Here is a 23,549-nt window from a genome sequence, read left to right as displayed (position 1 = left end):
CTTGCTGTTAGTTTATATTTTTATTTCACATTTTCTTTAAATAGTGTATTTATTTTGTTGACATTTTATTTAACTTATATAACATTTATGTGTGTGTGTGTGTATAGTTTTTACAGTTTATAACCATAATTCAATTTATTTTATTTCACTTGTTGTTTTTTGCACATTTTACTTTTTAATTATTTATTTTGTTTACATTTTATTTAACTTATTTATTATTTATATATGTGTGTGTATTTATAAAATGTATAACCATAGTAGTTTATTCTATTTCACTTGTTGTTGGTTTCTATTTTATTGCGCATTTTATTTAAATAGTGTATTTATTTGGTTAACATTTTATTTAACTTATTATTTATATATATGTGTGTGTGTACAGAGTGTATAAAGTTTACAACCATAATAGTTCTTCAATTTATACTATTTCACTTGTTGGTTTCTATTTTATTTCACATTTTATAAAAATAATTTATTTTGTTAACATTTTATTTAACTGTTTATTATTTATGTGTATGTCTAAAGTTTATACAGTTTATAACCATAATAGTTCTTCAATTACCTTGTTTGATTCTGTTTTATTGCACTTTTTATTTAAATAGTGTATTTATTTTGTTGACATTTTATTTAACTTTTTTATTATTTATATGTGTGTGTATGTATAATATGGAAGCCCGTTCCCGCCACTGAATGATAAAAAAATTAAGAATTTATATAAAAAAAATATATATAATACTATTTTTAAAAAAATTATAAAGTCAGAATTCTGAGTTATTAAGTCACAATTCCGAGTTATTAAGTCAGAATTCCGAGTTATTAAGTCAGAATTCTGAGTTACAAAGTCGCAATTCCGAGTTATTTAGTCAGAATTCTGAGTTACAAAGTCGCAATTCCGAGTTATTTAGTCAGAATTCCGAGTTATTAAGTCAGAATTCTGAGTTATAAAGTCGCAATTCCGCGTTATAAAGTCAGAATTCTGAGTTATAAAGTCGCAATTCCGCGTTATAAAGTCAGAATTCTGAGTTATAAAGTCGCAATTCCGAGTTATAAAGTCAGAATTCTGAGTTATAAAGTCGCAATTCCGAGTTATAAAGTCAGAATTCTGAGTTATAAAGTCGCAATTCCGAGTTATAAAGTCAGAATTCTGAGTTATAAAGTAGCAATTCCGAGTTATAAAGTCAGAATTCTGAGTTATAAAGTCAGAATTCTGAGTTATGAAGTCCCAATTATGAGTTATTAAGTCGCAATTCTGAGTTATAAAAAAATCTTTTGAATTTCGACAATTTCTCACGACATTTCATATTACGTTACGAGAGTTCCTGTCGCCAGCAGCTGAACGTTTCTGCGACGCCAAGGTATGGTCATATTTACTATTTGGCATGATAATTATTTACGATATGAAGTGTTACAGTAAATGCCGTGTTATAATAGAAGCCTTTGGCGAGTGTAAAATCCGAAAGTTTTGCGTGTGTGGTATCATAGCCTACAGGCTCATGCGGTTTCCTCGAATAGTAGTCGTGTTGCTTTTATGGACAATTCAGTAGGCTAGTTTACATTGCACCAAAAGGGAGTAAAATTAGGTTTGGATTCAAAGCTTGCTTTGTTATGTACAGTATACTAACCACAAAAGTACATGGATTTTGTTTTCTGGCTTATATACTCGGTCTAGGCTTTATATTGGCCTCTAGCCTCACTATGTTTTCCTTTTAAAACTATCATTGTAGGATGGACGAATTAATAATTTTACTAAGGGAGAGAAACATCCCTGAAACAACTATCAAACGACTGGAGGAAGACAAGGTAATACCTAAACAATTTACCACACACTTTTAAAGTCATAATTTGGAAGAAGTGGACATTTTAATGCATGTTTAATTTTAGTCACTTGCAGTTTTATTTCTTAAAGTAGTTATATACTGTTTATTTTACAATAAATAACTTAACTTAAGCTGAACACTTTGGCAAAGCTCCAGTGTTTACCTAAACACTTTCAATTATACTTCAGTTTAGTGACTGAATCTTAATATTAACCAGTTGCTTGTTGACATGCATAATACTAGCAGACTGCTTGTACTTAAAAAACATATATTAATGCCATATTTTGAATGACCATATTTTACATTCTTTTTTAAACCATTCATAGTTACTAAGAGGCATACTCAAAGAAAACAGTACTACACCATTGGGGAATATTACAGAAATTTAATACATTTATTGAAAAACAAAGTACCAAAATGTATGTAATGGCAGAAATATGAAATGAAATATGAAAATAAAAATAAATAAAATAACATGAACTTGTCATTTATAACCAGTAGATGGTAGCAGAGGTTAACTCATTTAGCTCAGTTACTGTATCGACTCCTTAGATGTTTCAATGTCTTTCTTTTGGATTTCTTATGAAAACATTAAATATAGCAAGTTTACTGTATTATAAGGAAGTACAAAGTACAAGAAGTCAGAGTGCCATTTAAATATAAATAGTGAACCCATACACCAACAATCTTTAAGGGTAATTTACTTAAATACTTTAGTATTAAATTTACTTTATTCAGCCAACTCAGATTTGTTATTATTTAGTTTTGGTACTCTAAATTTAGTTTGATTTACTTTATGCACAACTCTGAAACTGCATAGGTGGATTACACATAAACACACGCACGCACGCACACACACACACACACACACACACACACACATATATATATATATATATATATATATATATATATATATATATATATCTAAAAACATACATACATACATACAGTACATACATATATGTATAGATATATATATATATATATATATATATATATATATATATATATATATATATATATATATATATATATATATATATATATATATATATATATATATATATATATATATATATATATACGCGTGAGTGTGTGTGTGTGTCTGTATTTATTTATGTAAGTATTTATTTATTTTGCAGATTGATGTCAGTGTCCTACTGTTAATGACTGATGATCAGATGAGAAGCTATTTTCCTTCATATGGAGACAGACTGGCCGTGATGGGATTTTGTAGGAGGCAAGAAAGAGAACCAACTTGCAGGAAGTCAAAGCTGTTTGAGCGCCTCAAATCAAAACTGACCAAAAGACAAAAACCTGACAATTCACAAACAGAAACCCAAAATACTACAAAAAAACATTCTCAGCGTACTGTAAGAAAAATTGAAATGGGGTGGATGCACCATGATGGTCAGGGCTTTGTTCAAATGAGAGCAAAAAAAGGAGGGGGAACAAGGAAGTTGAGTGTTCCAAAAGAATGGAAAAGGGAAGAGCTGATTGAGGAGGCAATTCGTCTGTTTTTTCCAAATGGAAAAAATTCTCATGGGAGTATTTCTGAGTTTAAATTGGATCTAACAAATTATCAGGAAGTGTCACTAGATGCAGAATCTACAGTGGGGGAAATGTATAATGCATCCAAACTCACAATGATGAGGTTCTACTTGACAACAAAAAAGGTGGAGAGGGAAGTGGAAACAGAAAGTGAAGAGGAAATGTCAGATCAAATGGAGAACTTTCACAGTAATAACCAGGATCAAAGCCTTCCCTCTACTTCCAGTGGGATGAATGACTTCTTTCCTTCAGAGATGGATGTAATTTATGTAGATAGTCCGGTTAATGACACTGCATCTCCCTTTCATTCCACAGAGGATCATATTGCAGATGATGACCTGAATGTATCTTTTCAAAGTTCTTTAGTGACCTTGCCAGATTACTTAGATTCAAGCAATGTAGTAACAGTACTCACTGGTGACATCATTGGAATAGATGAACAAAACTTAGATGACACTTTGCCGCTGAGCCCAGAACCCATTGCTCCACAGAAAAAAATCCTTGTTGTTCATCGTGGACAAATATTTTCAGAGCTCATTGCCCATTTCTGTGATGAAACCCTTATTCATACACAGAGTGAAGTAGAAGTGAAGCTGCTGCTCCCAAATGGACAGTTTGAGATGGGTCATGATGTTGGTGGAGTGTTTAGGGATTGCCTATCAGAGTTCTGGCAGGAATTTTATGATCAGTGCACATTGGGGAACAATTTTAAAGTTCCCTTTCTTCGACATGACTTTGGCAAAGAAAAGTGGGAAAGTGTGGCCCGAATAATTTTGTTCGGCTGGAAGAAAGAGAAATATCTCCCAATAAAACTTGCACCTGTCATCCTCCAGCAAGCAATACAGGGATCTGTGAAAAGTGATCTGATTGAGAACTTTTTGAAGTATGTCTCAGAAAACGAGTGTGCTTTGTTAGAAAGCTGCAGAAAAGACTTCTGTAGTGCAGACCAGGAGGAATTGCTTGAGACCTTAGACAACTACAGTTGTCGAAGAATTCCAACAAATGAAAACTTCAAGCAAATTTTGGAAGAACTGGCTCACAAAACTCTCATTCAAGAGCCTGCTTATGTTCTTGAACAGTGGGCATGCATACTTGGACCTCTGAGGAAGGACCTTGAGGAAATTGAAGATGTGTACTGTGCATTACAACCAACAGTGAGGAAAATTGTGCAATCTCTCAAATTTCCTGAAACAATGAATGTACAGCAAAAGGACATTTCAAAGCACTTGACAACTTACTTGAGGGAGTGTGATGCAAAACGGCAGTCTCTGTTTCTTCGATTCTGTACTGGATCAGATTTGTTTATAGGCAAAGCTATAACAGTTGATTTCACAGACCTTAAAGGGTTTGAGAGAAGACCAGTGGCGCACACATGTGGCTGTTTTCTGAGGCTTTCAGTGCACTATGACAACTACCCTGATTTCAGATCTGAAATGAACAAAGTCCTTGAAAGCAACATCTGGGTCATGGACATAGTTTAGTGGATTTAGTCGGAACTGAGTTGTGGCCAGCTCCTATGCAAGCTATTGTTTTCTGTCATTCTTATTACACTTCATACAGTTAATTCACACTGTATACAGAAAGTAAATCATTCCCTTTAATTTTGCACTTACATATTGCTGGTTACATTGAATGCAGACCAACCTTTATTATTTTTGATGATTGAGTTTTTTTTTTTTTTTGATGATTGAGATTTGATTAAAAAAAAATAGGTGCAACCAAATGTTTGAGTTAAATCATTAAATTGTTAATTTCAACTGTTCAGTCAAATAGGCTTGGAACTGTCCAAATGTTTTAATGGTTCCTTTTTCATACATGTACACGCTCTACCATTATTTGACAAGTTCATAAAGTAAAACAATCACTTTAATTGTTCATTGAATGTTGCCCCTAAATAGTGAAAGTTTTCTTCATAGTTACAAACAACTGTTTACATTTAATTGTACAAGTTGCATCTACCCTGACATAAATGTCTGAATGATTATGTGTTCCTAAAGAGATAGTTCACTAAAAAAATGAAAATGTTCTCACTTTTTACTCACCCCTCAAGTGTTTACAAGCCTCTATGGATTTATTTCTTTGGTTGAACACAAAAGAAGATAGTTTGAAGAAAGCTGCAAACCTGTATCCATTGACTTCCATAAAAGAAAATACAAATACTATGAAAGTCAGTGGTTACAGGTTTTCAGCTTTCTTCAACAGAAGAAAGAAACAAGCAAGGAGTGAGGAAATTGACAAGTTCATTTTTGGGTGAACTATCCTTTTAAGTTTGTGTTTCTATACAGTTGGGTGTTGCATTATTGCAACAATACATAACAATTTTATAACATTGTTTTATTGAAATAGTTTTAATGTGGTTTGTTTTATTTTTTCTTGTACCACATTGTAATGTTAAGTACTCATACATTAAACAACACAACCTCCATATATTGTGCCATGTTTTTTTGAGAATTCAAGATGGAGTGAGTAGGCTACTACACTGAAAAAAAAAATGATTTATTGGATTTACAAAAAGTGGTTGCAAACAAATTGTTTAGGCTGAATTTAAACAAACAAATTAAGTAGAACATAACTAAATTTACTTTTTTGTTTATATTCAGCCCATATAAATTTTTGCATTTCAGCATTGCATTTTTTATTGGCCAATAAATAAATTGCTCATCAAAGTCTGCTTTAATTAAAAAAAAACTTTGAACTTTTAAAATCAATTTCACTTAAAGCTCTGTAGTGGTGCACAAAACCTGACAGCCAGTGTACCATGTTAAAATGATTACAGGTTCGTTAAGCATGTATAGGAAAAACATTGGGAATACTGTTCGAGCATTTGTTTGAAACAAAAATGTACTACTACAAAGTTGAATATTTAATAATAAAAATACTATTACAAATTCAGTTCTTTATTTCAGGTATAACACAAAATACAGACAGTTTACCATTTAAACCCTTTAGTTTATGTTTTAAATATACATCCCCTTTATATTCCTAAGGTGAAACAAATGAAAATTCTATACATTTTGAAAAATTTCAGTACTATTGCTTTACAGTTTAAACAAAATTATTTTACTTTTGAGTAACAAAATACTTCTAAAACTCACTTCCTCTGTTTCTATTGCATTCAGGTTAGGTCTAAAAGTATTAATAGAGCACCACAAAAGTGTTTGAAATCATGCAAAAATGTGCATTACTGTAGTTGGGAAAGATGTCATTTAAAAAAGTAGTCATAAAAAAGTTTTTTTTTGTGTGTGAAGTGCATCTTGATGCACTTTTATTATCTCATCTACCTAAGTTTGCTGGCCTTCTTTTGCACATGAGGATGGGATGGTCTGGAACAAATTATTCATTCCTTCTGAAAACACAAAGCAACATCACTGTGATTGTGTGTCATCATAAAGAATTATATTAGAGGTTATTTACTGTACTTTGAGCACTGTGTCTGACAGACAAGGGATCCTGAAGCGTGTATGAAAATGATGGGATGTAAACAGTTGTTCCATTATAGTATGTAGAGTAAAGGTACATTAATCCCATAACCCTAGAAGATAGGGCTGTTACTAATCAAATACAATCAGCATCAATAAAATACATCCTTCGATTGCCACAGTGGCACAGAAGATACATCAGATGTGTCATTCATTCATTAGTAACGAAGAATTCATGTTTTAAAATTATTCTTTGTTTGCTGTGAGCATTTTGCATGCTGTTTATGTGCCCCAGTACATAAAAAAGCAATGTTATTTGACATGTCTGTTAAATGCAGCTAAGTTGTAACACAACTGTGATGCAGAAAAAAATACAATTCCAGTTGTATCAATAATGGCATTGTGTTAATGTTTTGTTTATAGAATTTTTTTCATATAAAAATATGACATGTCAGTGGCAATCCCAATTTAAATATTATGCCCTTAAATTATACACTATGGCATTTAGACAACTGGCTTGTTATCAGTTTCATAATTAAAGATGTAATGACTTTTTGAGTCTGGGGCATAATGGTAACAAAATTCATTAACATATTCATGTTTAAAGCCAAATAATAATAAAGTGAAATATAAATCCTGCTCACCTGTTATCTTGATAGACAGACACAGCACAGTGAAAGTAAAGTGGGAATTGCAGAGATTTTAACCTCAGAGAGTTCTTTTGAGACTTGCATGAAAAAAGCACAATAGAAGTGTTTCAAATAATGCTCACAGATAATATTGTGTGTGTGTGTGTGTGTGTGTGTGTGTGTATGTGTGTGTGTGTATGTGTGTGTGTGTACAATACCTTTACCTTCTAGTGAAAGTTGTAGATAAGATCTCAATGGTGCATCTAGTCATCCAAGTCCAGTCCTTCAAGGATTAGTTCACGAAGCTTAAGGTAAAGGTCTGTAATTTCATAAACATCATCTGACAATGCAAGGTTATGTTCATCCATCAGTTCTACGCACAGTTGAAAGACATCCTCATCACAAGGGTAGTCTTTAACTAAACACTCCTCTTTGCAAATACTCAGCTTTGTTTGTTCAATTGGATGCAAGAAATTCTGCACTCCATATAAGCTGGGAACAGCAAACATTATTGAAGGTCGACCACTGGGAGCACGTGGATTGTGAGTTGGCCGTATCCTGTGGCAATTCCAGGCACTGACTATTTCATCAAGCTCTTCCTTTATAAAATAAAAGCAACAAAATTAAATTAATAAACACACTGTAAACTGCATATTGTAGGCTATGTAAATATTAAGTTAATCTTTAACGGCAATATTGTTTTTATGATTAAATAAACTATAGTAAACCAAATGTTACCTGTATAGAATGCTGGAAACAAAACTGGATGAGAGATTTATCAATGAAACTATCAACAAAGTGCCCATCTTCTTTTAGCTGTTCAAAATGATCCATCCAAAATTGTATGCACTGACTTCTCAAAGTGGACCACCATCGTTCAATTCTCTGGTTCCCCGTGCTTGGACCAAGCGTGACAGATTCGGCACTAGCAGTGCCTCTGAAGAATGTCTGCATATCTGCTAAATGCGTATTTTCAGTTCCATGGTCAATGCGAATTCTATGTGGAAATCCGTTATTCTCAGCAACAGCTTGTATGAAATAACCCGCAATTACTCGTGGGTCATTGTTCGTTTTGTATGCTTCAAGCCAGATCATTTTTCTGGAAAACCCATCAATGCATCCGTTTATGCATATTCCGTAAGGTTTCAACTTGTCGTACCCGTCAATATGCCAAACATAGTTTGGTCCGCGGCTGTTATACATGCGTCGCCGCAGACGACCGCGAGCGCGCAGGTCAACTCCCTGTCCATCTAACAGCCGCATCAACTGACGGACAGTTTCTCTGTCTGTAATAATGCCAGAAAGCCAACATTTCTGGTGCATCCAACGATATCCATGTTGTCGTCCCGATGTCTGTAGCTGTTGGTGTATAAAACGTGCCACGTCGGCCTCGTCTGTTTTATTGCGTCTCCGCCACAACTGATTCATACATAACGTTCTCTCAAGAGTCCGCAAACTAAACTTTATGTTGTGTGATTCCTCCAATAAAATTAAGATTTCTCTATTAGTAAAACCGCACCAAAAATAATCCTCTATAATCTTTTCCATTTAGGCTATAGCCTTCATAAGAAGGTCCAGCGATGTAACCTACTTCCATGCCATACAGATAAGACTCAGATAAGCCTTTTTTCTCTGAATTGCGAGATATAAACTCAGAATTCTGACATAATAACTCAGAATTGCGACTTAATAACTCAGAATTACGATTTTATAACTCAGAATTCTGACTTAATAACTCGGAATTGCGACTTAATTACTCAGAATTGCGACTTAATAACTCAGAATTACGACTTTATAACTCGGAATTCTGACTTTATAACTCGGAATTACGACTTTGTAACTCCGAATTCTGACTTAATAACTCGGAATTGCGACTTTATAACTCAGAATTTTGACTTTATAACTCGGAATTGCGACTTAATAACTCAGAATTCTGACTTTATAACTCGGAATTCTGACTTTATAACTCGGAATTGCGACTTTATAACTCAGAATTCTGACTTTATAACTCAGAATTCTGACTTTTAAATTTTCTTTATATTATCATTAATTTTTTTTTTATTATTAATTCTTTTTCTTTTTTTTATTCAGTGGCGGGAACGGGCTTCCATAGTATAAAGTGTATACAGGTTACAACCATAATAGTTAAATTTATTCTATTTCACTTATTGTTGGTTTCTAAATTTATTTAACATTTTATTTAATTTGTTAATTTTGTATTTATTCTGTTAATATTTAACATTTAATTTTTTTGATTTTTTATTCCATGTTCATTACTGTTTTGTTGACCATTGTTAAATAAATATTGCATTAATAAATGTCCTTGACTTTTAAGTCCACTTTGTGTCGGTTTCTGTTTGTGTTTAACATTTTATTAACATTGTTTATTTACATTGTTAATATTGTATTATTAATAACTAATTTATTATTTTTACATTTTCTACTCTATATTCATTACTGTTCTGTGGACAATTGTTGAATAAATAATGCATATATAAATAACTGACTACTTGACTTTTAATTCCATATACACTATGCACACTATATACACACATATATATACACATATACTCTATGACATTTCTATAGATCATTTGTACATCAAAATACAGAACAATAATAACCATAAGCATAACAGTGCTACAACAACTACTAAATAATGGCACATTCAAGTTAGTATGCTTTATTTTTCATGAAAGAATGTCAAAAAACACAAGAATAAAGTGCTTAGGCATATTTTATTTACCTTGGAGCATTACACATTCAAACAGTTAGTTTATTGAGTAATACTAAACCAATAACAATAAAGCGTCTTTAGCTGGATTCGAACCCCGGTCTTGGTGAGCACCTGCAATAGAAATCAATGTAACTCAAAATGCGTTGTATTGACACAGAACAGTATCACTATGCGTGACGTAAAGCAGGTGCAGGGAAGGCTTGCCCGGGAAGCTTAGAATTCGCCCTTTCCTTTCTTCGTTTTTCCCCCCACTTTTTCCCTTTTTCTCTTTCTTTCTTCCCTTCTTCCTCTTCTTTGTTGGACGATTGTTCCCCAGCTTGAACGCTGCGCCTTAGACCGCTCGGCCATGCTACCTTGTCAAGCTGCTTTTCCTGAGCACTTTTCGCACAAACTTGTTTCAAGTAGCGCAACAGTGCTGGGAAATCAATTCACTTTGGCCGTGCCTTACTGGAGCTCCTCCACAAAGAAAGAGAGCTCCTTAATACCAGCTTAGGAAGCACTCCCACCTTCCTGTCAACCACAGTTCTGTCTCTATTTGTGCACACCTCAAGGCATTTGAAGTCTACTCCAAACGGCAGCCAGCTGCGATGCATTTAAGCACCTGATTACAAGGTAACTGTTATTTCACAAACGAGTGAAATTTACTGATTCCATCACAGCAGACCCCACATTGTTGTTGTTATTATATTCAAATACAGTTATAGAGTATTACTACTCTAATTGTGAATCTTTACTGTTCCTGTTTCAATAGGGTGCTCTTGCTAAAATGAGCAATGGCAGAGAGAGACTTCCAGTGCAGACTTTGTTAAGATGCATGCAATCTAATCGTGGGTGTTACAGCCTAAACTCTAATCTGGCTCGAATAACAACAACAATCAAGGTTTGAGCCGAACATATGGAAGACACAGACTTTGATATGGTTAAATTGACGTTCCGTCAATATGTTTTATTTTTCCATAAATCATAAGTTTTCAAAAATTTACAAAACATTAACAAAAATCAAGTAGACAGGTAGAGAAGCTAAGGTAAACAGGTCTCTGACTAAACTGTTTTAAATGGACAGATCTTACCTAAACTCTCGTGAAAAGGAATAAAAAATAGGTGAGTCTTCAGGGCTACTGCTTACCTTCGCTAAACTAAATAAATAACAGAACGTGACTATGAAAAATTAACCCCTACCTGCTACAAAACAAAGTATCAAAATAAACAAACTAGTTAACACATTACGAACTAAGAATCAAAAGATGAACAGGAGCAAAACAATAAATGGAGCGGCATCTAGATGAATGATCGCCGGGCTTGCAGAGCACCGCCAGCCAGACCGCCTGAGCGCAAGCCACCACCGAGCTGAGTGAGGGCGAGAGACTGCAAGACAGAGAGAGACAGAGACGCCATTGCTGTCAGCCTTATGTAGTGGGAATCCCCAGTGACGTCACGGGCATCATCCAATCCTGGATAAGCTGGGTAGAAACACTCATCCTAGTACTTGATCGCAACAAGCACAAACCGGGAATAAATAGATTAATTAAATAACACAGACCCACGTAACACCCTTCACCTTAAGTGAATAAATTGTAAGGAAGAAAAAACATCTTACCTAAAACAAAAACTACAATTTATTCTATCAGACGCGTGATAAAGCGTCTGCAATAACATTATCCTTTCCACGGATGTGCCGAATGTCTAGTTGAAACGTTTGTAAAAACAAACTCCACCTCATCAAACGCTGGTTGTCATTTTTCATCCGACTAATAAAAAGTAAGGGGTTGTGATCTGTGTAAACAATTAAAGGATACGAAACAGAACCAATATAAACATTAAAATGTTGGAGAGCAAGGACAAGTGCGAGCGCCTCCTTTTCAATAGTTGAATAACCTCGCTGATGTTTATTAAATTTTCGCGAGAAGAAACAGACAGGGTGTTCGATTCTATTTATATCTGTCTGGAGGAGAACAGCACCTGCACCAGTGTCACTTGCATCAACAGCAAGAATAAAAGGAGAAGAAAAATCGGGCGCAGATAGGACTGGAGAACTAATCAAAATGGCTTTTATTTTCTCAAAACTCATCTGACATTCCTCAGACCATTCGAATGGTACATTTGGACTGAGAAGGTCAGTTAAGGGACAAGCAACTACAGTAAAATTTCTACAAAAATTTCTGTAGTATCCAACCATCCCTAAAATGCGACGGAGTTCACGGCGCGTAGTGGGCACTGGAAAATTATGAATTGCCTCCACCTTTGACTCGACCGGACGATTTGTCCACCACCCACAACTTTCCCAAGATAAGTCACAGTTGCTCGACCAAATTCACACTTTGCCAAATTGATAGTGAGGTTGGCACTCGACAGACGGTTGAATAAGGTCTCTAGTTGTTTTATATGCTTAGACCAAGACGTGCTATAAATAACCAAGTCATCCAAATACGCTTTGATGTTCTGCAAGCCTTCAATTACGCGGTTTACTAAACGTTGAAAAGTGGCCGGTGCGTTTCGAAGGCCGAAAGCCATTACGGTGTAATTTAGAAAACGATCTGGTGTAACGAACTCAGATATTTCCTTAGCACAGTCACTAAGGCCCACCTGCCAATAACCTCGGAGCAGATCAATTTTTGAAACAAAAACCGCATTCCCAACGCGATCCATGCAATCCTCCATACGAGGTAACGGATAACTATCAGGCTTGGTGAGATCATTTACACTTCTAAAATCAGTGCAAAATCGAAATGTGTTGTCAGATTTCTTTACAAGCAAACAGGGTGAACTCCATGGACTAGAGCTTGGTTCAGCGATGTTATTTTCGAGCATGAAATTTACCTCTTATTGCATCTGTTCTCGCTTTTCTGGACTTACCCGATAAGCATGCTGTTTTATTGGTAACGCGTCACCCACATCAATATCATGCTCAATTAAAGACGTACGGGTAGGAACATCCGAGAATAACTCAAGATGATTTTCAATAAGACCAACCACATCCGATCGTTCAGCAACTGTTAAATAGGAAAGATAAAAGTCAAGGTTTTGGACAATCTCAGAATTTTTTTGTCTTCCCGCCACTAACTCAGGAGCAGGAACATCCACGTCTTCCTCCTCCAACAACACGCCGTCAGCAACAATGGGAGACAAAGGACTGATCAACGGATCAGCACTGGACAGCGCACGGTGATCAGGAATTTCAGCACCGGACAGCGCCTCGTCAGTCAACGGAGTCTCTGTGGGCAACACAGTTAAAACAGCAGCATTCTCTTTAGACACATTTGACGATCATTCAAAGTAAGGCTTAAGCATGTTTATGTGACACAGCCGAGTTTTTTTCTTTCTGTCAGAAGTAGCAATCACATAGTCAAGTTCACTCACCTTTTCTTTAACTACATATGGGCCATAATAGCGAGCCTGCAATGCAGAACCTGACACTGGCATCTGACATCTGTAAATTTGATGATGGTGGTGGATCTATTTTATTCAGCTCAGGATTCAACACTGTCATACCCTCCAAGTTACTGATCAAACTAAGAGACCTGGATATCGACACATCACTATGCAACTGGATTATGGACTTTCTGACTAACAAACCTCAAAATGTTAGATCAGGTCACATCTGGTCCACCAGCGTCACACTCAACACTGGTGTACCACAGGGCTGCTGAGCCCGTTCCTCTACTCCCTTTTTACCATCGACTGCAGGGCTGTGAATAGATCCACCACCATCATAAAAACTATATATTTAATAAGTACTATCTAATGAATAAGTACTAGTATCTAATAAAATAAACCAGTGTCTAATGAGTAAGCACTAGTATATTTTGAAAACTCTAGTATTTAATTAATAGCACAAGTATTTCATTTAAAAGATATCTGAAAAATAAGCACAAGTAACATGAAAAAAGACACTAGTATGGCAGGGCTCGAAATTGCGACCATTTTGCTCACAAATGTGCCCGAAATTTTATCTATGCGACCTCAAAATATATTTGGGAGTATTTGTGCAAGTGCATGAATGTATTGTGTGCGACCAGTTTTTACTGTGCAAAATGTTCACCACATACGCGGATTCGGGAGACATTCATGCTGAATGCATCTCTGTGCTTGAAATTTGATGATGGTGGTGGATCTATTCACAGCCCTGCAGTCGATGGTAAAAAGAGAGTAGAGGAACGGGCTCAGCAGCCCTGTGGTACACCAGTGTTGAGTGTGACGCTGGTGGAGCAGATGTGACCTGATCTAACATTTTGAGGTTTGTTAGTCAGAAAGTCCATAATCCAGTTGCATAGTGATGTGTCGATATCCAGGTCTCTTAGTTTGATCAGTAACTTGGAAGGTATGACAGTGTTGAATCCTAAGCTGAAGTCCACAAACAGCATTCGTGCATAAGTGTTTTAATTGTCCAGGTGTGTGAGTACAGAGTGCAGTGCTATAGAGACTGCATCCTCTGTGCTCCTGTTGCCACGGTAAGCAAACTGATGTGGGTCCAGTGTGGATGGCAGAGAGTCTTTTAGATGTGCCAGGACCAACCGCTCGAAGCACTTCATGATGATGGGTGTGAGTACTACAGGGCGGTAGTCATTCAGGCATGTTGGGCTGGAGTGTTTGGGCACTGGCACAATAGAGGTGGCTTTAAAGCATGTTGGCACAGCTGCTAGGTTAAGCGACAGGTGGAAAATGTCTGTGAATACCCCAGCGAGCTGTTCTGCACATGCTTTGAAGACTTGCCCAGGAATACCGTCTGGTCCAGCAGCCTTACGCACATTGATCCGACTCAGTGCGTTGTGTACTTCTGAGGAGGTGAGTGTGATAGGTGAGTGGTCGGTGGAGGAAGTGATCCTGATGTAGGGTTTTTTATTGTCTCTTTCAAAGCAGGCATAAAAGTAATTTAGCTCGTTCAGGAAGGAGACGTCTGTGGGTGTGGACTGGCTGGGTGTGTAGTTGGTGATGGCCTGGATGCCCTGCCACATGCACCAAGGATCAGAGTTATAAAGGGCTCCTCTAGCTTTAGCTTGTAACAGTGCTTGACCTTTTTGATGCCCCTCGTCAGATTAGCCCTGGAAGTGCTGTAGGCCTGTGCATCGCCTGATCTGAAGGCAGTGTTGCGTGCTTTCAGCAGGAGGCGCACCTCCTTGTTCATCCATGGCTTCTGATTCGGGTATGTAGTGATCTGTTTCTGGGTTGTAACACTGTCTATGGTGGTGTTGATATATTCCAGAACAGAGGAAGTGTAACATGTCTGTGTGAAAGCCATGTGTGGCCTGGGAAGCAAACATACCCCAGTCTGTGTGTTGAAACCTGTCCTGGAGTGTGGAGTCTACCCCATCTTTGTGTAAACATGGTCTAATATTTTAGACCAAAAACAAGACCTAAACAACAGAATAGTTACTAGTAACTATTAAAATTAGTACTAGTATCTAATAAATAAAAACTATATATTAAATAAGTACTATCTAATGAATAAGTACTAGTATCTAATAAAATAAACCAGTGTCTAATGAGTAAGCACTAGTATATTTTGAAAACTCTAGTATTTAATTAATAGCACAAGTATTTCATTTAAAAGATATCTGAAAAATAAGCACAAGTAACATAAAAAAAGAGACTAGTAAGGCAGGGCTTGAAATTGCGACCATTTTGCTCACATATGTGCCCGAAATTTTATCTATGCGACCTCAAAATATATTTGGGAGCATTTGTGCGAGTGCATGAATGTGTTGTGTGCGACCAGTTTTTACTGTGCAATATGTTCACCACATGCGCGGATTCGGGAGACATTCATGCTGAATGCATCTCTGTGCTTGAAACGGGAAACGCAGCGCTCAGGAATGGTTTAAAACAGTTGTCATGTCAACTTGCTGCAGTAAACAAAGCCAAGTCCGTAATCCTTGCCCCGCCTTCGCGCTCTTCTTATTGGCCCACTGCTCTAGCACTGAAATATCAGCTGTCAATCACTCAGTTAAACGGACATCGCAAACGGGCCTACACTGAGTAAACTAATATCGCTACTCATGAAAAGACCGGTATTGCTATTAACATGACGTATGCATATAATAAGGTGCAGTACATGTCAAAAGCATCAGTGCAGTATCAGACAGCACCCGTGAGAACAGCACAGTTATATCGTTAACAGATTTATTCATGTCAAGCAGTGCGTGCAGGGCCGGTGGGCGCTCTGTGTATCTTTTGGACACTCAGTTACAGGGGCGTAGATTTAGGGTGGACGGTGGTGACATGTCCCCACCAATATCCACAAACTACCAAAATGTCCCCACCAATAATTTAATTCACTTAAAAACATCGCACTGTCAGTATAAACCTAGACATGCCGAAAGGGTTAAATCACGTTCTCTCCTCCAGTCGCACCGCCCCCAAACACATATGAACATTGTGATTGGCTCTGCCTTTCCCTGCTGTCATGTGAGTGGCTGCTTTCAGACCATAGTTTCAGATACAAACAGCGCCAAAACAAATGCGCAGGGGGAATTTCCCAATGTGCGAGGTGTAAGACAGACACGCACAAGTTAGGATGGAGGTAGCAAGAAGAGGTGGACATAAAGAGCTTTTTCCAACGAAAAGTGTAAGTCACATAAACTCAAGTTCGCTACTGAATGAGTCCATGATGATAATGCCGTTATGCTGGTGTTTTCACCGCTTTTACGTTCATTCTAACGTTAAAGCAGACTAGTCTGTAAACAATATTCCCTGAAAACTAACTGCAGAATAAACACCTACATGTAAACATATATGACCCTGCCAGTTCTCCTAATCTCTTAGAGTAACATCTCCAATTTTGGTTGAAACAATTTGTCAGAAAAACTACAGCCTGTGCTCCATCTTTTAATAATACTGAGAGATGTTTAATTTGTACGAAAAATAAACGAAAGTTTTTATTAAGCTCTCTCTTTATCAGTTATTAAACATCATTTTAACATTGCACTTTCAGGCCTGTAGCCAGCTTATTGAAAGGGATTATTTGTTTTCTAAAAAAACTGAACCTTTTTGCAGTTATTCACCTGATTTTCTGTTTAATTGAGGTATAAATATGACATTTTAGTGACATATTAAGAACTAATTTTTGTTGGATAATCCTGTTGGATAGTTATTACAACTACACTTTTTGATGTACCAAAACTATTTCCTACCATTTTGTCAAATTGCTTTATTTACATATTTAAACTGAAAATTTTATTACAGTTTTATAAATAATAAAAATACTTTGAACTAGAAATTAGGACTTTAAATTCTTAGAATAAAAAAATGAAGTAAAGTACAGATGCCAAAACCTCTAAATGCCATGTAAAATGAGCATTTTTCTTAGCCTTGTATATTTATGTTCAGTTATTTCACTTTAAAGGCAATGAAAAGAACGTATTTGTCACTATAAAAGGTAAATCACTGAGTCCACACACAGGAGTTGGAGAAAAATGCTCATTTTAGAAGAAAATATTAAATGGCATTCAGAGGTTTTTACATCTAAACTCTTCAAATATGTAAATATACTTATTTTTAAAATACAATTTTTTATCATAATTTTCTTTGGGAAATTTGTTAAAACTTGATTTAAATTAAAAACTAAAGCCTATAGGCAAATGACAAACTGGCCGGCACATTCAACCTTCCTCAGTGAGGATTTATCCATTTGAATAATGGGATAAATTCAAACATAATAATAATAATAATAATCCAACTGTTGGTCTTTCAAACCACTTGACCCCCCTTGGCTAACCGCATGACTATTTAATTTAACTTAATAAACTGTAAGAAGAGAGGATTAGTTAATAATACATTTTAATAGCAGTTAAATAATAAATAGCAATATATATATATATATATATATATATATATATATATATATATATATATATATAAACAATATTCATTCTTGGCGGGGGTGACTCGTCCCCAGTCCCCACCAATGTCAGGTGCAAACCTACGCCCTTGCTCAGTTATGTTATAAAAATGTATTTTCTTGAGATAACGGGACGAGGCATATTTTCCTCACGCTTGCATTTATACTGTTGATTTCAAATGCAATTAATATGTTTGTATAAAACTTGTAGTAATGATGCTTATGATTAGTGGGTGCGACAACATTTTTGCTGATGCGCCTGCATTTTTAAAGTTATGAGCACCGGTGCTACCAAGCAAAAAGGTTAATTTCGAGCCCTGCTAATGGGTGATGCCGTGGCATAGTGGGTTGCACCTTATCTCACAGCAAGAAGTATAGGTGAATTGAGCATGCTAAAATTGACTGTGGTGTATGAGTCTCTGAATAAGTGTGTGTGTTTCCCAGTGATGGGTTGTGGTTGGAAGGGCATCTGCTGTGTAAAACATACGCTGGATAAGTTGGCGGTTCATTCCACTGTGGAAACCCCAATTACAGTTTTTTTTTCATTTGTTTTGCCACAAATTTCAGAACCCTGTTATCAATTTTCAAAACTCGAAACATTCACTACTTTAAACACAGACTCTCCAGTGTTCAATACTCTGCATGCTGCATTCATTTGCTTTGAGAAGTCTTGCATTTGAAGGATCATTGGTTCACATAATCCTTTTATCATATAAATACTACAGGAACAAACTTTAGATCACCAGCACACAAGATGCACATCGTTACAGTAAACAATCTTTTACAGTCATTTTTGTTTAAAATATATGATACAGGTTTCATAATGGTTTATACATAAGTGTAGAGGGAACAGTACAGACAGTGGATACACTAAACTAAGTTTATTCCAACGCAATCTCATGGCAATTCGTAACTTTTTGATTTAGTGGCTAATTCTCATTCCATCATAATGTAGGTTTACTGTCATTTTTTTTCTCACTGCAAGTCCCCATATAGAAAGCTTATATTTGGCATGATATATGGCAAGATATGGAAATTACAACTGGTCCCGACATACTGTATTTAAAATCTTATAATAGTCAATAACTTGTCAAAATCCCTGTTTACATTTTTTTTAGCCATATCACGTGTGTGTGTGTGTGTGTGTGTGTGTATGTGTGTGCATAAAAAGGCTCTTGTACAACAAATTCAAAAGGCTTGATCTCAACAATAGCTGATAGTCACTTTTGCTGGAACTTGATTCCAGGGTCTCCTGTTTACAAGACAGGCACTTTGACCAACTAAGCTAAAGCGCCAAACGACCTTGACAGGGGCTAATTTTTTTAATTGAAAAAAGAAAAAATAACTAACAACTGTAGCGCTGCATGCACTCTTAACAAAAAGCCACCCTGGCACCTGTACATTAGGCACTGCTGGGATTTGAACCCTGGATCTCCTGTTAACAAGACAGACGCTTTGACCAACTAAGCCACAGCTGAAAAGAAGGCAGGACGTTTTTGCACACAGAGACTAAAAATACACATTGAGTCTAAAAATCGCAAGCAAAGAAGTTGTTTAACTCTATTTGTCACAGTATTCATTACGCCTCAAAGCTATACAATTTTATAATTCGATCCGGCAAGCTATATAAAACAAGCACACGCACCACCTGGACTAAGGCGCTGCTGGGATTTGAGCCCAGGATCTCCTGTTTACAAGACAGGCGCTTTGACCAGCTAAGCCACAGCGCCACAGAAATTCACTGTTAGAAACATTTGCCCAATAACAAAAATCAAAGGAGAAAAAACAATACACAACAAAAACCAGCATGTCAGGATGCAGAAAATGCAGACAAGATGGACATGGTCTTTTAGAGTCTGGAGGATCATGTCTCAAACCTGACCGGTAACCTGGCCTCTGTTCAAGATGTGTGAATTTATTTTTATTTAATCTATCCTTAATCATGTGTTAAGTGTTTTTTGGAACCTCCAGTTTCATTACATCCAAACTCAGAGTCAGCTCGGAAAATGGAAATCAGGACAAACATATGCTATCGGCCATTGAAAGAGTTTCAGATCAGAAAGCCACTCTCCCATAATCTGAGGGAAAGGTGCAGTTTGGATTTGAACCTAGCACCTGCTGTTCCCAAGACAGGTGCTCTGGCCTACTTAGTCTTAACACTAAAAGAAAAAACGTCTGGATACGATACTTCCAAACGCAGTTTCATCTAAGACAGTGGGGGGAAAGCAAAATTTACTATGCTTTCTACTCAGTTCCTTTGCACATGCATAAAGAGGCTCTTGTACGACAAATCTAAAAGGCGTGATCTCAACAATAGGTGGCAGTTACTTTTCCCCAAAACCACAGGTTGCCTTCGAGTCATTCCTCAAGCCCACTAGGCCCTACACTGTTTTCTAATCTCCCTTATTTAAAACAGCTCAATTTAGTCATCGGCTTTATTGTAGAGTACCCCTAGTATCTGAGCCTGCACTGCGCAATGAAAGAAAGAAGCAAAACGGGATGGACAGATGCCTAAAATGTTAGAAACGCACCACACCTTAAGTCAGTGAAGATAAAGAGCCAAGCTTGCGACTCTGGTGGAACTAGAACCCACAACCTTTGAACGGCTCAGCTCACAGCCTAGAAGTCCAATGCACTATCCATTGCGCCACAGAGCCTGGGTGCTCTGCTGCCTCTAGCACTGTTGCACAGAAAACACTTTTTAGTACTTTCTGGCCCATGAACGAATGGCCAACTGTCAACAAGGCACTGCTGGGATTCAAACCCAGGATCTCCCGTTTACTAGACAGGCGCTTTGACCAACTAAGCCACAGCGCCAAACAACTGTGGAAGGGGCTAATTGTTTAATTCGAAAAAAGAAAAAAAAACTAACAACGGTAGCGCTGCATGTGTCAATGTCTGGACTTGAAATATTAAAGTCCAATTGGTTAGGCATTACCACACTATGCTTTATAAAGCCATCGTCCAAAGCTCTCTTGAACGAGCAGCGTTCTTAAGGATTTGAGTTTTGTTAAGAAACCGACTGCTAAACATCCCGCTGCGTAAACACTCATTACTCTTAACAAAAAGCAACCGTGGAACCCGTACATTAGGCACTGCTGGGATTTGAACCCAGGATCTCCTGTTTACGAGACAGGCGCTTTGACCAGCTAAGCCACAGCGCCACAAAAACTCGCTGTAAGAGACATTTGCCTGATAACAAAAATCGAAGTAGAAAAAAATAATACACAACAAAAACCAGCATGTCAGGATGCAGAAAATGCTGACAAGACGGACGTGGTCTTTTAGAGTCTGGATGATCATGTCTCAAACCTGACCGGTAATCTGGCCTCTGTTCAAGATCAAAGCAAAAAATGCATGAATTTATTTTTATTTAATCTATCCTAAATCATGTGTTAAGTGTTTTTTGGAACCTCCAGTTTCATTACATCCAAACCCAGAGTCAGCTCGGAAAATGGAAATCAGGACAAACATATGCTATCGGCCATTGAAAGAGTTTCAGATCAGAAAGCCACTCTCCCATAATCTGAGGGAAAGGTGCAGTTTGGATTTGAACCTAGCACCTGCTGTTGCCAAGACAGGTGCTCTGGCCTACTTAGTCTTAACACTAAAAGAAAAAACCTCTGGATATGATACTTCCAAACGCAGTTTCGTCTAAGACAGTGGGGGGGGAAGCATAATTTACTATGCTTTCTACTCAGTTACTTTGCACATGCATAAAGAGGCTCTTGTACAACAAATCCAAAAGGCGTGATCTCAACAATAGGTGGCAGTTACTTTTCCCCAAAACCACAGGTTGCCTTTGAGTCATTCCTCAAGCCCACTAGGCCCTACACTGTTTTCTAATCAACCTTATTAAACAAAAAACTGGATGGCGGAGAGGGTGCCGGATTTTTATAAGGAATTGTTAAGAGCTTGGGGCAAATTTTTAAACAATGTGCATTTTAAACCTCTAGGGAGAGAGAACATTTTAAATCAGCCTCTTTTCTTAAACAACTGCATTTTAAATCAAGGGAGGGAGATTTGTTTAAAGAAATGGTGGGTGGCAGGAATAGTTAAAGTAAGGGATATTTTATATGAGTATAAAGAAGGTTTTTTACCAGTACAATGCATTATTGATGCCATGGAAGAAGCAAAGGAAGAATATAGCAGACAAGAAATAAAAAATAAGTACGAAATAATTAAAACTGCAATCCCTCAAGAATGGATTCAAAAAATTGAAAATAAAGAAGATGACGTTGATGGAATGGAAGTGTATGTGAGAATAGGGGAGAAATTGAATGATTTTAAGGAATGTACTGTGAAAAGTTTTTATTGTGTTTTTAGGGATGCAGTTTTTAAGAAACCTGTGGCAATTGTATACTGGATGCAAAAATACGAGATAACAAATGAGAACAACATATGGGAAAACATGAGAGGTATTTTTATACAAACAAAACTGGCAAACTTAGAATATTTTATTAGACACAGAGTGATTTTTACTGATGCCATTTTAAATAAAATTGGGATGGAACAAGATGCAACATGTAAAGTGTGTCACGAAGATGATGAGGGGCTTTTACATTTATTTTTACATTGCAAACAGTTGGATGATTTTAATGAAAGATGTAAAGAAATGATATCGATATTAAAAGGGGAGGAAGAAATGGAATGGAATAAGGTTTTAATGTTGGGATTGGAAAATGTATGTGCATGTAAAAACAAAAAGCTAATTAACTTACTGATAATGTTGATGAAAAACGCAATATGGGAAAGAAGAGTTGTAATGAGGAAGGAAAAAGTGCGACTAAATGTATGGAACATTTTTAAAAGAAAATTCGTAAAGTATGTACAATATTTGTTTTATTATTTTTATCATGAAGAAAAAGTTGATGTTTTTTACAATGTTTTTACAGTTGAAGTATGTCAGATTTTAAAGGACTGTGAATTGGACATTACTTTTTTAAAGGACTGAAAGGACCCTGGAAATAGGACCATCGACCACAAATGAACTGCTTTTGAAATGAGATGTCTTGTGCAAATATGTGTAAAATGTAAAATTGCAATTGTATGAAAATTTCTTAATAAAAAAAAATATATATATATATATATAGTGGTTAGTACTCTGCGTTGTGGCCGCAGCAACCCCAGTTCGAATCCGGGTCACGGCAGGTTTTTCAAGGTGACATTGGTGTCGCACTCTGTGTTGCCATCCGTTATCTCCAGCCTTCTTTTAGTGCAGGCTGTGCTAATGGCACGTCCTGAATGTTTACGTTTCCTAAAGTGTGGAAGACTAGGGATATGATATAAGAGAAATAGGATCTTTGATGCCAGCATGCTGTGTAGATAAGTACTGATCAAGTCACGCTTCTAAGGCACGGAAGGAATCTTTTCAATTGTTGAGTGTCCATTCATTGCCACAACAGCAGAAAGACATTCTGCAGTTATCATTGATCTATTTAATGTCTCCTACATGACATGAAGTCCAAACTATTGTGTTGTACTGATGTCTACACCTACAAAAACCATAAACCCAACCTCAAAGTAACCTGTCGTGTTTTAGCAACCTCCACACCAACCATA

General features: G+C 36.5%; 1 protein-coding gene, 2 long non-coding RNA genes and 2 other non-coding genes across 5 annotated transcripts in view; 1 reads left to right on the top strand and 4 right to left on the bottom strand.

Moving 5' to 3' along the window:
- The first annotated feature begins 662 nt into the window (after positions 1-662).
- Positions 663-5,793, top strand: LOC101884789 (uncharacterized). The gene is made up of 3 exons (XM_087248616.2): positions 663-1,352; positions 1,722-1,797; positions 2,960-5,793. The coding sequence occupies exons 2-3, from the start codon at positions 1,723-1,725 to the stop codon at positions 4,847-4,849; spliced, it is 1,965 nt and encodes a 654-aa protein (XP_087104742.1). The 5' UTR covers positions 663-1,352; position 1,722; the 3' UTR covers positions 4,850-5,793.
- On the bottom strand, positions 5,051-9,394 carry LOC101884753 (uncharacterized). The gene is made up of 5 exons (XR_015483741.2): positions 8,155-9,394; positions 7,641-8,015; positions 7,432-7,514; positions 5,582-6,714; positions 5,051-5,490 (listed from the first exon to the last, which is right to left on the bottom strand). It is a non-coding gene; the product is annotated as an uncharacterized LOC101884753 (long non-coding RNA).
- Positions 9,395-10,135: 741 nt separating this feature from the next.
- The window catches only part of LOC141381734 (uncharacterized), a 17,470-nt gene continuing 4,056 nt past the window's right edge, over positions 10,136-23,549 (bottom strand). Inside the window, exon 3 of the long non-coding RNA XR_015483857.1 lies at positions 10,136-13,365. This is a non-coding gene — a long non-coding RNA (uncharacterized LOC141381734). The remainder of the gene's footprint in view (positions 13,366-23,549) is intronic.
- Positions 19,644-19,717, bottom strand: trnat-ugu (transfer RNA threonine (anticodon UGU)). Its single transcript has one exon. It is a non-coding gene; the product is annotated as a tRNA-Thr (tRNA).
- Positions 21,078-21,151, bottom strand: trnat-cgu (transfer RNA threonine (anticodon CGU)). Its single transcript has one exon. It is a non-coding gene; the product is annotated as a tRNA-Thr (tRNA).

Source organism: Danio rerio, chromosome 4, assembly GCF_052040795.2.
Source record: "Danio rerio strain M-AB ecotype USA chromosome 4, GRCz13ab, whole genome shotgun sequence".
Classification (NCBI taxonomy): domain Eukaryota; kingdom Metazoa; phylum Chordata; class Actinopteri; order Cypriniformes; family Danionidae; genus Danio; species Danio rerio.
Note: the sequence above shows the minus strand (reverse complement) of the source record. Positions and strands in the feature narration are given on the sequence as shown.

Coding starts and splice junctions, on each gene's coding strand:
- LOC101884789 (XM_087248616.2), top strand. CDS start 1,723: ATGGACGAATTAATAATTTTACTAAGGGAGAGAAACATCCCTGAAACA. Junction 1,798..2,959: donor AACGACTGGAGGAAGACAAG/GTAATACCTAAA, acceptor TTTATTTTGCAG/ATTGATGTCAGTGTCCTACT.